General features: G+C 41.6%; 1 protein-coding gene across 1 annotated transcript; it reads left to right on the top strand.

Moving 5' to 3' along the window:
- Nucleotides 1–4,237: 4,237 nt before the first annotated feature.
- On the top strand, nt 4,238–12,986 carry SLC35E3 (solute carrier family 35 member E3). Its single transcript, XM_084632230.1, has 5 exons — nt 4,238–4,806; nt 5,645–5,755; nt 7,880–8,038; nt 9,780–9,862; nt 10,371–12,986. Exons 1-5 carry the CDS (start codon nt 4,411–4,413, stop codon nt 10,555–10,557), a joined length of 936 nt encoding a protein of 311 aa, XP_084488356.1. The 5' UTR covers nt 4,238–4,410; the 3' UTR covers nt 10,558–12,986.
- The last annotated feature ends 1,630 nt before the right edge of the window (nt 12,987–14,616 follow it).

Genomic DNA, 14,616 nt, shown 5'->3' with positions numbered 1-14,616 from the left:
TTGATATCTTTGAAGAGATTACAAGTTTGGATGATAAAGGTAATACCACTGATGTAATATACTTTGGCCTGGTCTACACTGGGGTGGGGGGATCGATCTAACTTACGCAATGACGTGAATAACGTAGCTGAAGTTGATGGACTTAGACCTACTCACTGTGATGTCTTCACTATGGTGAGTCGACTGCTGCCACTTCCCTGTCAACTCTGCCTGCGCCTCTCGTGGTGCTGGAGTATAAGAGTCGAGGGGAGAGTGCTTGGGAGTTGATTTATTGCATCTAGATTAGACATAATAAATCGACCCCCGCTGGATCGATTGCTGCCCATCGCTCCGGCGGGTAGTATAGACATACCCTTAGACTTCTGTAAGGCATTTGACTTGGTACCACATGAGATTTTCATTTAAAAAAAACAGCAACCTAGAACAATATAAAATTTAAATGGATTAAAAACTGATTGTAATGTAATTGTAAATGGGGAATAGTCATCAAGCAGATGTATTTCCAGTTGGATCCCTCCAGGATTTGTCCTCGGCCCTATGCTATTTAATGTTTTCAATGAATGACCTAGAAGAAAACAAAATCATCAATGAAAATTTGCAAGTGACACACGCAGTGGGGGAGTGGTAAATAATGATCACTTAATAAACTGGGCGCAAGCAAACAATATGCAGTTTAATATGGCTAAATGAATACATCTAGGAACAAAGAACTCAGGTCATACTTACAGGATGGGGGACTCTATGCTGGGAAGCAGTGACTGAAAAAATATTTGGGGGTCGAGGTGGATAATCAGCAGAATGTGAGCTATGTGTGATACTGTGACTAAAACAGCTAATGCAATCCTTGGATGCATAAATGGGAATCTTGTGTGAGTAGAGAGATTATTTTACCTCTCTTTGTCAATGGTGCAATCACAGCTGGACTACTGCATCAATTCTGGTGCCCACAGTTCAAGAGGAATGTTGATAAATTGGAGAGGGTTCAGAGAAGAGCTGTGACAATGATTAAAGGATTAGATCATATACCTTATAGGAACAGGCTCAAATTGCTCAATCTATTGAGCATAACAAAGAGAAGGGTAAGGAGTAACTTGATCATAGTCTATAAGTATCTCCATGGGGAGCAAATATTTAATAACGGGCTCTTCAATCTAATAGAACGGTATAACATAACCCAATGGCTGAAAGTTGAAGCTAGACATTCAGATTCGAAATAAGGCACACATTTTTAACACTGAGGGTAATTAACCAATGGAACAATTTAGCAAGGGTGGTGATGGATTCTCCACTGCCAATTTTTACATCAAGACTGGATGTCTTTCTAAAAGATATGCTATGCATATGGAATTATTTTGGGAAAGTCCTATGGCCTGTATTATACAGGATGTCAGATTACATGATCACAGTGGTCTATTCTGGCCTTGGAATCTGAAGGGAATGAGGCTGCAGGGAAATGTGTGTAGGGAAGTGGGGAAAGAAGACAACAGTTGGGAGGAAGGGACGTTAAATTAAGTACACACAAAGATGGAGTTACTAAGCCTTTTAAAAAAAGACTACCTATTGCTTTAAAGGCAGTTAAAATATCTGCATATGTTCTTGATATTACTATTTCATTTCATGTAAGCAATCAGTGTAGTTGCTTCAGGGATGGTGTGATCTCAAATGGGGAAAAGTGGTCCATGTTTTGAAAAAGTTTGAAAATTCTTGTGCCAGAACCATCATTTCCTTTAGAAACCCCATTTTCATGATGTTTATAGCCATCATTTTAATTACACATTTAACTAAAACCTGGAGCTGTATTTTTTTTTTTTTTCATAGCTGGAGAAGAGCGGCTAGAGCTAGCTATTGCACACGTGTTTTGATTTAGTAACCCAAGCGTTGTCTATCCTGATCTAGCAGCAGCTCAGAGTTTGAAAGGGGAGCCTCTTGTCAGTGTCCATGCCACAGATCCTTTCTGGTTGTACCAAGAAGCTGTTCTAATGGGCTGGGCAAGATAGAACTCTCTTTGAAATTCTTTGCTACTCCTAACAGTGAATCCAGAGCAACAAGATACTCTCTCTTTCCAAGGGCTGGGAATGCTGTAGACAGAGATGGCTGAAACAGAAAGATGGGTGAGAAACTGAACCTAAGCATTGCAGCTCTGAGTACTAATCACGGTACCATCAGGCCAATCCTATACTTCTGCTTTTTTATTAAGATCAACTGATTTCCCTACTTAACCAGGAGTTTCACTGCAACCACAAAAACAGAATTTCTAAAAGATGTACTGCTTCTGGGTGCTTGTGTACGAGTCCATTTCTGCATTGGCTATATTCAGTTCACAAGCAAAAAGATGTCAGACCAGCATAGTCATATGTTGCCATTAGTAATAAAAATTCTGGAGGCTAAATTAGGCCCTTAGTGACACACCTGTACCTTGAATGAGTTTGTACAGGTGTAACTGACGGGAACTTATTAAACATTTTCTTAATGCACTGGTTTTTGAAACACAAATGCCTACCAAAAGATTTAATGGGGAGGGACGGACCTGAAACTACTTAATGTCTCAAGGGAGGAACTGTGTTAAGTATCACCCCTCACAATGTTTGAAGGTTTCAGAGTAGCAGCCGTGTTAGTCTGTATTCGCAAAAAGAAAAGGAGTACTTGTGGCACCTTAGAGACTAACAAATTTATTTGAGCATAAGCTTTCGTGAGCTACAGCTCACTTCATCGGATGCACTGATGAAGTGAGCTGTAGCTCACAAAAGCTTATGCTCAAATAAATTTGTTAGTCTCTAAGGTGCCACAAGTACTCTTTTTCTTTTTGCGAATGTTTGAAGCTGTTTCCCATTTTGATTGGCTAGGTATTGGATGGTTCCATTCAAAATGCTGCTCTTTGGCACCTTAAGACACTGTACTTGAATGGCCAAAATAATAATTTAACTGTCTTCTATGGACAAGGAAACCAGTCTTTGTCAGTGAGCTTGTACAATGTTTAGGGCAGGGGCTCTCAAACTTCATAGCACCGCAACCCCCTTCTGACAACAAAAATTACTACACGATCCCACAAGGGGGGACCGAAGCCTGAGCCCATCCAAGCCTCATTGCCCGGTTGGGGGGGGAGAAGGGCCCAAGCCCCACCTCCCCAGAAGGACAGGGGGACAAAGCACAAGGACTTCAGCCCCGGGCAGGCAGCCTGTTACCTGATCCCTACCAGCCAGGGTTGAGGCAATCAGGCTTCAACTTTGCCCCCGGGCAACAAGGCTTGGGCTTCAGCCCCCAGCCCCAGCAAGTCTAATGCCAGGCCTGGCGACCCTATTAAAATGGGGTTGCCACCCACTTTGGGGTCCGGACCCATAGTTTGAGAACTGATGGTTTAGGGCAGTGGTTCTCAAACTTTTGTACTGATGACCCCTTTCAAATAGCAAGCCTATGAGTGTGACGCCCCCTATAAATTAAAAACACTTTTTAATATATTTAACACCATTATAAATGCTGGATGCAAAGCGGGGTTTGGGGTGGAGGCTGACAGCTTGTGACCCCCTACGTAATAACCTCCCAACCCCCTGAGGGGTCCCAACCCCCAGTTTGAGAACACCTGGTTTAGGGTAATGAAACCCAGCCTCAGCTCTCCAACACTGGGCTATTTACAGATCTGCTTCTGCTCAGTCTCCCTCAGGAAGATTTTATTTTCCAGCTGTTTCCCCACCAGGAAAGGATTTTGCTGTAGGGGTTAGTGGCTACTACCTCTTCTCTGCAGGTCAGGTAGTCTGGGGGCATTTTTGCTGTGTTACAATCTCACCCTGGGGACACAGATTCGTGATGTGTGTGTGTGTGGGGGGGGATTTTTGCTGTGGGTTCATTTCTTTGAATGTGGTGACAGGATTAGAAGGGACCTTTCGGGTCATGAAGTCCAGGCCCCGCTCGCAACACTGTGGTGTGGTCCTGTTCATTAACCGAGCAAACTACCGGTAATTATTATGACTAATGGGAGGCAAACGCACGACTGGGAGGCAGCTTGGGGCCCTCGCTCCTCTGACGGCCAGAAACCTCGTTCCCAGCGGGGTCCATTCACCCGCGGCCAGTTCCTAGCGATCCCTGCCTAGGCCGGCCCAGCATCCCCCGCCCCTAGGGCTCGTCTCCCGCCAGGGGGCGAGCGGATTGCGCGCGAGCGAGCGAGCGACCTCCCCGGGCTGGGCGGGTTTGGGCCGGGGCTGTCTCCGCCGGCCCTGCCCGCCCCCTGGCTCCGCAAGCGGAAGCTCCCGCGGCCCGCCCCCGGTGTGGCGTGGTGGTGGGCGGGGGAAGGCGGCGACCCCTGCCCGCCCGGGTGCGCTGGCTGCGGGCGGGCTGCCTGCTCCGTACTCGTTGGCCGGGCAGCCGGCCCGGCTGCGCGCGGAGGAACCGGGGGCGCCGGCTGGGCTGCCGGGCGCCATGGGCTCGGGCTCGGGGCCGGGGCCGGGCTGGCTGGCGGCCGGGCTGCTGGTGAACCTGGTCGCCTCCATCTGCATCGTGTTCCTGAACAAGTGGCTCTACGTGCGGCTCGGCTTCCCCAACCTGAGCCTCACGCTGGTGCACTTCGCCGCCACCTGGCTCGGCCTCGGCCTGTGCCAGGCTCTGCGCGTCTTCGCCCCCAAGAGCCTGCGGCCCCGCCAGGTGCTGCCCCTGGCGCTCAGCTTCTGCGGCTTCGTGGTGTTCACCAACCTGTCCCTGCAGAGCAACACCATCGGCACCTACCAGCTGGCCAAGGCCATGACCACGCCGGCCATCGTGGCCATCCAGAGCCTCTTCTACGGCAAGAGCTTCCCCCTGCGCATCAAGCTGACCCTGGTGAGCGCCGGGCCCGTCCCCGCTTCCAGCCTCTCTGCCTTGGCCGGATCGGGGAGCCCCCCAGGGGGAGACCGGGGGGGGAGCGGATCGGGGAGCCCCCGGCGCGGGGGGAGGCAGCTTCCTCTGTCTTTCCCCTCTTGCCCCTTGCCAAAGGGTTGTTTCCCCCTTTCCAGCCACGTTACCGCCTGTCCCTTTGGCGCTCGCTGACTGAGTAAATCTGTTAGTTGAGTCACCAGGATGTCGCTGGTTCTGTGGCTCCTTGGGCAGAAGCGCTGGGTTAATGGGCATGTACCTTCTCTCTTGTGCTGGTGAGTGGGGTCGAGGTGTTGTTGCTTGTGTGGACTGCGGGGAAACCTCTGAAATAGGTAGTCATGAGCAAAACCGCAGCCCCATCATCAAATGCCGCCAGCCCATCTCTGGCTACTAGGGGCCTCCATGGAATCTCACCTCTTGTGGGTCAGTGTGATGGCCTTCACGCTACTTCGATACTTTTTCATACCATCAAGGGATTGTAGCAGTGTTATATGGGGCTTCTGTCCTGTTTGCCAGCGCCTGAGAGGCAGCATGGGAGACAGTGCAAGTCAATCTTTGTGAAATTCTCTAAAGATGAAATACGCGAAGTGTTATTACTTTAAAATACAATTTGTGTATAGCTCATGCCATGTCTTAATCACGGAATATAGCTTTACAATCTCTAGTTATAAAGCTTGAGTAACTCCAGATAAAAGGGTGACGTGTGTGCAGACCTTTCCAAAATATTGGGGGAGAACAAGTTTTAATCCATTGAGTTCCATCTGCAGCAAATGTAAATAATAGCCAACATTTTCTTTCCTTACAGATTCCCATAACTTTAGGTGTATTCCTAAATTCCTATTATGATGTGAAGTTTAACTTCCTTGGAATGGTGTTTGCTACACTTGGTGTTCTAGTTACATCCCTTTATCAAGTGGTTAGTAACTTGTTCTTTTCTATATGCATGTTTCATAACAAAAATAACGTTTTGACACCTTGTTTCAAATTTCAGAAAGTAATAGAGGCAGGCTAAGTGGTCTGGAAATAGTATGTCTTAAGTTAGTCATGGTCTGTAGTAGTAGGAAAGAGATTTCTGGTACTACACAGCTCTTTAGCAGAAAAGGGCATAACAAGATACGGTGGTTGGAAGCCGAAGCTCAGCTAATTCAGACTAGAATTTTAAGGCACACATTTGTAACAGTGAGTGTAATAACCATTGGCACAACTTACTTAGTAACATGGTAGAGTGTCACTTGAAGTCTTTAAATCAAAACTGGATAGCTTTCTAAAAGATATGCTATCGCTCAAACAGAACTTATGGGCTTGAGACAAGAATCACTAGGTGAGGTTCTATTGACTGTCATGCTAGGTGATGGTGATGCGCTTTTTTGGCATTAAAAATCTATGAAAAGAGGAGAAACAAGCAAAGTTACTGTCATGGTGCAACATTACATGTGAGGCAGAACTGCTAGTTGGCCTATGGGTGAAATTCTGTCCTGTGCTTTCTTAGAAAGCCCTTAAATAGAATTTAGCATAATTATAGTTATATTTTAATTTAGAACAGAGATTATTTCAGTATAGTAAATTCTCTTATATAATGAATGCTGCATTACTGACAGTAAATGCTCTTTATTAAATGTTAGCTTTATTATAGTTAAGCGCAATAAAATATAAAATCAATGCCTTGAAAATAATTTGTGTAAGTGTTTTCATTTATAACATTAATTTTACTAATCATAGATGCAAAGATAACAGAGTTGTATTAAATTATACATGCTGAAAATCTCAGTTGTAATCAGTATCAAAATGAAGTTTAGTATATGTATAATTAAAGGAAGGAAAACCCTGGAATTATAAAAATGTTAGTCATGCTTGTTAGCATATATATCGAAATGTCAACTAAGGTGGGGGCATAGGGAAAGTAACAGCAGTTAGAAGTAGATTTTATTTAAACATACTTTAAAGTATTACTAGAATTTATTTCTTGTGAATGTCTGTCATAAGAATATATTACAGGGCTGTTGCATATTAAGGTACATTATGAACTTTTCAGTGGTTCTCAACCAGGGGTACGCAGAAGTCTTCCGGGGGGTCATCAACTCATTTAGATATCTGTCTAGTTTTACAACAGACTATATAAAAAACACTGACAAAGTCAGTACAAACTAAAATTTCACACAGACAATGACTTTATACTGCTCTATATACTGTACACTGAAATGTAAGTATAATATTTATATTCCAATTGATTTATAATTTTATGGTAAAAATGAGCAAGTAAACATTTTTTCAGTAATAATGTGCTGAGACACTTCGGTATTTTATGCTTGATTTTGTAAGCAAGCACTTTTTAAGTGAGGTGAAACGTGGGGTACTGAAGACAAATCAGACTCCTGGACAGGTTGAGAGCCACTGGTCTAAAGAGTTGCCTAAAATACGCTGTTCAAATGTTGCATGCTTTCACACACATTTGTGGTAACTGCATGCAAGTAACTTGATGCAGTCAGCTATGACTTTAATAATTGTGCTCAGGCATCCCATAATAGTAGAAAGTTGAAAAGATAGGTAGTTTCTGTAATACTGCTTGCTCTTACTGGAAGAAGATACTGAGCCCTAGCGAGGCTACGTCTAGAATTGGTGTGAGAATGAAAGGAGCCAGCTTTTTCCAAACCCCCCTATTTATCTCTCCTTCCTCAAGTGGCAGATCCTTTCATAGAGTATGTGAGGAGACAAAGAATAGAGAGAAGATGAAGGGAGGAAGATTCAAGCATTAGCCATCAGACATTGTGATGAAAAAGCTCTTTCAGCCAATTCTCTTCCTTCCTCATATGCCTGCATCCAGTGGCTTACCACTGTCTACTCAAAAGGTGGGGGAAGACTAACACACATGCATCTGGTTAAAATATTTGGTGTTCAGTAAATGGAAGTGGAAAACGTAACAATCATGCTATTTATTATGTAGTGCCGGCCATGTGAGAGTCCCCCCTTGTTAGTAATCAAGTTGCTTTTATATGAGGACTTGATTTTCCTCATGTTTAACAACTTTATCTCTTGGTTTTAGTGGGTAGGAGCCAAGCAGCATGAGTTGCAGGTTAACTCTATGCAGTTGCTGTACTATCAGGCACCAATGTCCTCTGCCATGTTGTTGTGTATCGTACCCTTCTTTGAGCCAGTATTTGGAGAAGGGGGGATATTTGGACCCTGGACACTTTCTGCTGTGGTAAGATTTTATATTTTATTTTTTTAATTTAACACCAGTGATCTTATCACTTAATATAACACCTTCACATACAGTCATTGACAGCGAATGTGATGGGGGCTGTGAGGAAAGAGAATCACTCCCTGCTCCCCTTAATTGTTTAATCCCCACTATGTGAGAGAGGAGTATCTCTGTCAACATGTTTGTCTGTGGCCTGGTCTACGCTTAGGTCAAAATAGCTACAGCACTTAGGGGTGTGAAAATCCACACCCCAAGAGCTGTAGCTACACCATCCTAAACCCAGCATAAATGTAGCTAGATTGATGGGTGGCTGTTTCTCTCAACCTAGCTCTCAGGGAGGTGGAGTGACAGAAAAACCCCATTTTTAGGATGTGTCTATGCTACCGGGTTATGTCACTATAGTCCCTGTGGTGTAGAAGTGGCCTAAGAGTGTTCTTGCCTTATTCTTGTTTCTGGTTAGAGGTCATTTTAGTAACGGGGAAAAAAGTAGATATTGGCTCCCTCTAAAGTTCAGGAATAAGTAACTTTTTAAACAGTTTATTTAGGAAGCTTTAGTTGCCATGTGAATATTAGAAACACAACAATCATTACAACAGTGAGCTTTTGTATAGAGACATGATACAGTAATATAGTCATCAGATTTCTCTCTTCTACAGGGTGTTACTTTCATAGTGAGCATCATTACAACATGTCATTTCTAATGATTTTATTAAATTAAGTAAAATCTCTGATTACACATATTTAACAAACCAGACCTCTATCAAATGTTAATGTTTAAAAAAATTGACAGTTGCGCCCGTTATTTGCAGGTGAATGTGCTTTTTCTGAGTATTCAGTAAATGGTAACCAAATATCTAAGTGTCTATTTGTCCTCTGTGTGTTTTGCTGGGTACAAAACTGGTGCGTTAATATTTCCATGACAGCCTTCCATATTTTGTGAACCATTCCTCTAGAGTTGGACCATTTTTCTTTTCCCAACGAGAAGCTTGTCCTAGTTTTTTAAAGTACAATTATGTAAATGACCCTTGAGCCAGCAGTCACTCTCCACTGTGGGAAAGATGCAAATGCTTTCACTGCTCTTGGACTTCATTTCTGGGGGAGGAGTGCTGGTAGTGGTTACCTTCTGCAGTCAGTAGCTGCTTCGTCCTGGGAGGGCTCTAATCTCCTTCTTCATCCTCATCTTCTTGATGTCCCTCAAGAGGATCAGGGCTCAAATATATATTCATTACATACTATTGTCTAAGGCGGGAGGTATCTTTAATTTAGAAAGTGCCAGTTACCCAGTTAGTGATATGTCACGTAATGGTTGGTGCAAGATCCCCCTCTTAATGGTACTGATTAGTCACAACAAATGGGACAGAGATCTCATAATTATTTCTGTAACCTTAACTAAGTTTTGCATCTAAAAGCTGTGATCTCTTAAATATGGTTATGGAACATCATTTTTGTGAGAGAGCAGTTGAGTATCTGGGGCTATTTCTCAGACATAGCAAGTAAAGAGAAAGAAGATACGCATTTTGACGCACAATTCACCATTTGAGACCATGTTCTGAACTTCTTAAATCATCAGTGTCTACGTTAAATTAGAACTCATGTTTGCCTTTTGTTTGCTCTCTTCTCTTGTGTGATACCTTACTGATTTGCATTTGACAGTAAAGAAACCTCATTAAACAATTTGGGGTATAACTAGAGATGGTCAGAAATATATGTTAGATTACTGACTGTGTCCATTAATCCACAGTTAATGGTGCTGCTGTCTGGTATAATAGCCTTTATGGTAAACTTGTCCATTTACTGGATCATTGGAAACACATCACCTGTCACGTATCCTTTTATTATTGGCCACTCCTATTGTTTTCAGATGAATGGCAGTATCCAGCCAAGTATATTTCACAATGAAAAAAGCCCATTGGACAAATAGGCTGGTAAATTTACCTGCTTTATTGTGAATGTTAAAACTGGAAAAGCACAATTGAGTTTCTCAGTGTTCTTTCTCTCAATATGTACAGACAGTTCTGGTTAATTTGGTAGTAAGAACTTTATGTCCATAAGAACAGTATTAAAACATTTACACATGTTCTGGTGACTATATAGTAAATGCGTAAAGTGATTCCTGTTTGTATATCAAATATCAGTTAATTTGTAAAGCACTTTGTGTGAAAGGTGTTACATAAATGCAAGTTGTTAATTATAATTGCACAGATAAAATTGAAAAGTTGTGTGAATACAAATTGATGTCCATTTTGGGGATAGATAGTGAATCCATTAAGCATTCATATGTTTATTTTTAATATTTTGACTATTTGTTATGATCCTTAACAGAGATGTGTAGATATAATATGTTTGGACACTTCAAGTTCTGCATCACTTTGTTGGGAGGGTACCTGTTGTTTAAAGATCCACTGTCACTTAATCAAGTCCTTGGGATTTTGTGTACTTTGTTAGGCATTTTAGCTTATACCCATTTCAAACTTAGTGAGCAGGAAGGGAGTAAGAGTAAACTGGTTCAGCGTCCATGAATCAAGATATTCTGGAGATAATAAATAAACCTTCAAAGGGAAGGAAAACCGGAATTAGATATGCACTGATTGTAAAATGGGCAAAATAGCTGAAATAAAATTTGTATTAGTATTACCACCAGGATCATCATGCTGGAAAAAAAAATAAAATGAATCATTACATAAAACATATTTGCCATCTTAGTCCAGCCTATATTTAAATAGCAAAAAGAAAAGGAGTACTTGTGGCACCTTAGAGAAGTACTCCTTTTCTTTTTGCGGATACAGATTAACACGGCTGCTACTCTGAAACCTATTTAAATAGTAACATTTTTAAAAATGATCAAGTGGTCCAAATCAAATTAGAATGGAAATTCTATAGAAGTAATTACGACTTTCACACTGAAATAAAATGAGCTCATCTTGGTTAATGTTACAGTAAATGCTGAAGGAATTAATTTTGCCCTTTGTGATATCATGCCAGTGTTACTATTATAAAAAATCTTGTTCGAAACACTTATATGCAAATATTCTGGTACATGACAGCACATGCTTCCTGTTTGTCTGGTAGATTAAAAGGCAACTTGCTTTTTTTGTGTTTTTGTTTTTTTTGGTGTTTTGTTTTTTTAAACTGTCAAACATAATTCTGATTCTGACATCTTGCTTACGTGTTTGGCATAACTACCTGAATAACTTTCAGTGGAAGGGCTCAGATAAAATTATTAGTGGAGTGGAGACTCAGGCAACTGATCTAACTAGTTATCAATTTGAACCAAAACCGAACACCCCAAACTTTGGGAAAGTTGGAAACTGGCTCTGAACTTTGCAGCTCAAGTTCATCTGTAGATCTACCAGGATATTTAGTAAGTCACTAGTGTTTTGGAAAACATTCTGTTTCTGCTTCATGATTTTCTAGTGTCAAAAATGGACTTTCACAAGACTTTTTGAACCTTTGTGGGCTTAGTAAAGCTACATAGCTTGCTTTAATTGCCAAATGAAAATGGTTTTGTAAATAAGAACACAAACACCCACCTGTTTTGGGCAGCAGATAAACTATGCCAAGACTCGGTCCAAAGAAATCTTTAAGTTAAAAAATCTAAGTAGGTAGGATGTGGGAGTTGAACCTCCTGTTGTTCTAATCCTTTCTCTAATGTGCGCCTGTAGTTACCTCAAAAGGGCAAGGTGCATCCTATATTTGCATCCTATATCCTACCATTGTTACTGTTTGTATAGGGAAAAGCCAATGGGTTGCTGAAAAATTTAATTTCTGTCATGCCGCCCATAATATACTGGAAAGAATCTCTTCAGGGGAATCTGCAGCAGGTGATGACCTTGGGATGGGCATAGGTTCCACTGTAAATTGCGGGTGCTTTGAAGATTACCTTGGGCCAGAGCTGTGCATAGTTTTTGGGCTATTTGGAAAGGCAGGTTTATGGGCCATATTGTAGAAAATTGAAAGTTACATCAATTTTCCTGCTTTCAGTAAACATGGTAGAAACATACGTTTGCCAGATTGGCAAGTGATTAGAATTTATTTGCATTACTGCACTGGCATTTTGTTGTTTTATCTTCATTTATTTATAGTTGCTTTAAAGAGGAAAATCATATGAACAGAAACGTGTTTAGGTTTTACAGCCACCAACATAAATGGTTGGGTGGGTAGTTCTTCTAAACTTTTTTTACAGATTAAATTATCAGAAACCTTAATGGTATCATAATGTGCAAGAAGCAATCTCAATCAAGTTATTTTTACAATGAGGCCTGTTTTCAGGCTTGTACGTTGTTCAGTTTTTGGAGTTTGGTTTTTAAAAACAATTTCTCTTGTGTAGCTTAAATTTACATCAGATTACTCTGTGTTGTTTCAGTATTCTAAACAGTTGACATCTTTACCAATGGTATCTGAGGCATTGTACAGGTTCAAGGAAAATTTCTTTTGTATACATTTTTATAAATCTATAATTTGTTAGAATTTAAAGACAAATATGGACTGCTGAGAAATATGTGCAGAACAGTGCAGTCTTTAGGTGCATATTCTTCAGTACATGCACTGAGAAAAGAGTTTGCAATGATTTGTGCTGTGCACAAGCTCTTCTAAAATGTAAATACACCACGAGGACATTCTTAGGGTTAGAAATAAGATGCCTGAAAAGCCTATGTGATGACAAAATCTGAGATGGGATTGATGTATATAACGAGAAAAGAACTGAATGAAAATGTTTGGTGGTGCAAATGATTTTCACCACAGCATCTGATCTTCAAAATGGCAAAAGAAAATTAAGTAAGTAATTCAAAAGCATTGGTGACTGAAAAGGCTACATCATAAATACTGTTGCTGGAAAATGTACAAGTTCTGTAGGTCACTGAAGTGACTGGATTTTTTTCATATAGTTAACAGTTCTACTTTGGGTTTTACCTAGTATGACTGATGAATAAAACAATTCTTGAATTTCTCTCTTGTCTGTCTTTGTCAAATGTTTCAAAATATTAAACAGGGAAGACTTGCGTAATCATGGGCTAAATAGATTCCTTGATACATAGTTAATTTAATTACATGATGTCAAGGTTCCTCCCCCACTCTGAACTCTAGGGTACAGATGTGGGGACCTGCATGAAAAAAACCTCCTAAGCTTATCTTTACCAGCTTAGGTCAAAACTTCCCCAAGGTACAAAATATTCCCCCCCGTTGTCCTTGGACTGGCCGCTACCACCACCAATCTAATACTGGTTACTGGGGAAGAGCTGTTAAAACCCTGCACCCCACTTCCTGGACAAGGTTTGGTAAAAAGCCTCACCAATTTGCCTAGGTGACTACAGACCCAGACCCTTGGATCTTAAGAACAAAGAACAATCCTCCCAACACTTGCACCCCCCCTTTCCTGGGAAATGTTGGATAAAAAGCCTCACCAATTTGCATAGGTGACCACAGACCCAAACCCTTGGATCTGAGAACAATGAAAAAGCATTCAGTTTTTTACAAGAAGACTTTTAATAAAAAATAGAAAGAAAGAAATCCCCCCTGTAAAATCAGGATGGTAGATATCTTACAGGGTAATTAGATTCCAAAACATAGAGAACCCCTCTAGGCAAAACCTTAAGTTACAAAAAAGATACACAGACAGAAATAGTTATTCTATTCAGCACAATTCTTTTCTCAGCCATTTAAAGAAATCATAATCTAACATATACCTAGCTAGATTACTTACTAAAAGTTCTAAGACTCCATTCCTGGTCTATCCCCGGCCAAGATGACTACAGACAGACACAGACCCTTTGTTTCTCTCCCTCCTCCCAGCTTTTGAAAGTATCTTGTCTCCTCATTGGTCATTTTGATCAGGTGCTAGCGAGGTTACCTTTAGCTTCTTAACCCTTTACAGGTGAGAGGAACTTTCCCCTGGCCAGGAGGGATTTCAAAGGGGTTTACCCTTCCCTTTATATTTATGACACGCCCCCCAAATCTCAGCTAGGGTGAAACACTGGCTGGGATTTCTTCCTGGAGCTCTAGGAAAAACAGAGTTAATAAGACATATGCATCTCTAAATATACTACCAAGTACATAAAGACTAACAATATTTTCCACATCTCAAGGACGATTTTAACCAGTTGATTCTGGGAAACTTTCACGGGAGAGTGCATCAGCCACTTTGTTAGAAGCTCCTGAGATGTGTTGGATGTCGAAATCAAAATCTTGGAGAGCTAAACTCCACCGAAGAAGTTTTTTGTTAGTTTCCTTGACGGTGTGAAGCCACTTCAGTGCAGCATGGTCGGTTTGCAGGTGGAAACGCCATCCCCAAACATATGGGCGTAGCTTTTCCAGAGCATAGACAATGGCGTAACATTCTTTTTCAGTGACCAGTTGCTTTCCCTCTCAGACAGTTTTTTGCTGAGAAACACTACAGGGTGGAATTCTTGATCAGGGCCTTTCTGCATTAAAACTGCTCCCACACCACGCTCGGACGCATCTGTGGTTACTAGGAACGGTTTGTCAAAGTCTGGGGCCCTTAGTACAGGGTCAGACATGAGTGTCGCTTTAAGCTTGTTAAAGGCCTTCTGACACTTTTCGGTCCACTGAACAGCATTTGG

Source organism: Lepidochelys olivacea (genome assembly GCF_965140295.1).
Source record: "Lepidochelys olivacea isolate rLepOli2 genome assembly, chromosome: 1".
NCBI lineage: Eukaryota > Metazoa > Chordata > Testudines > Cheloniidae > Lepidochelys > Lepidochelys olivacea.
The sequence above is the reverse complement of the archived record's forward strand: the minus strand, read 5'-3'. Positions and strand labels throughout refer to the sequence as shown.

Coding starts and splice junctions, on each gene's coding strand:
- SLC35E3 (XM_084632230.1), top strand. CDS start 4,411: ATGGGCTCGGGCTCGGGGCCGGGGCCGGGCTGGCTGGCGGCCGGGCTG. Junction 5,756..7,879: donor TTACATCCCTTTATCAAGTG/GTTAGTAACTTG, acceptor TCTTGGTTTTAG/TGGGTAGGAGCCAAGCAGCA. Junction 8,039..9,779: donor CCTGGACACTTTCTGCTGTG/GTAAGATTTTAT, acceptor ATTAATCCACAG/TTAATGGTGCTGCTGTCTGG.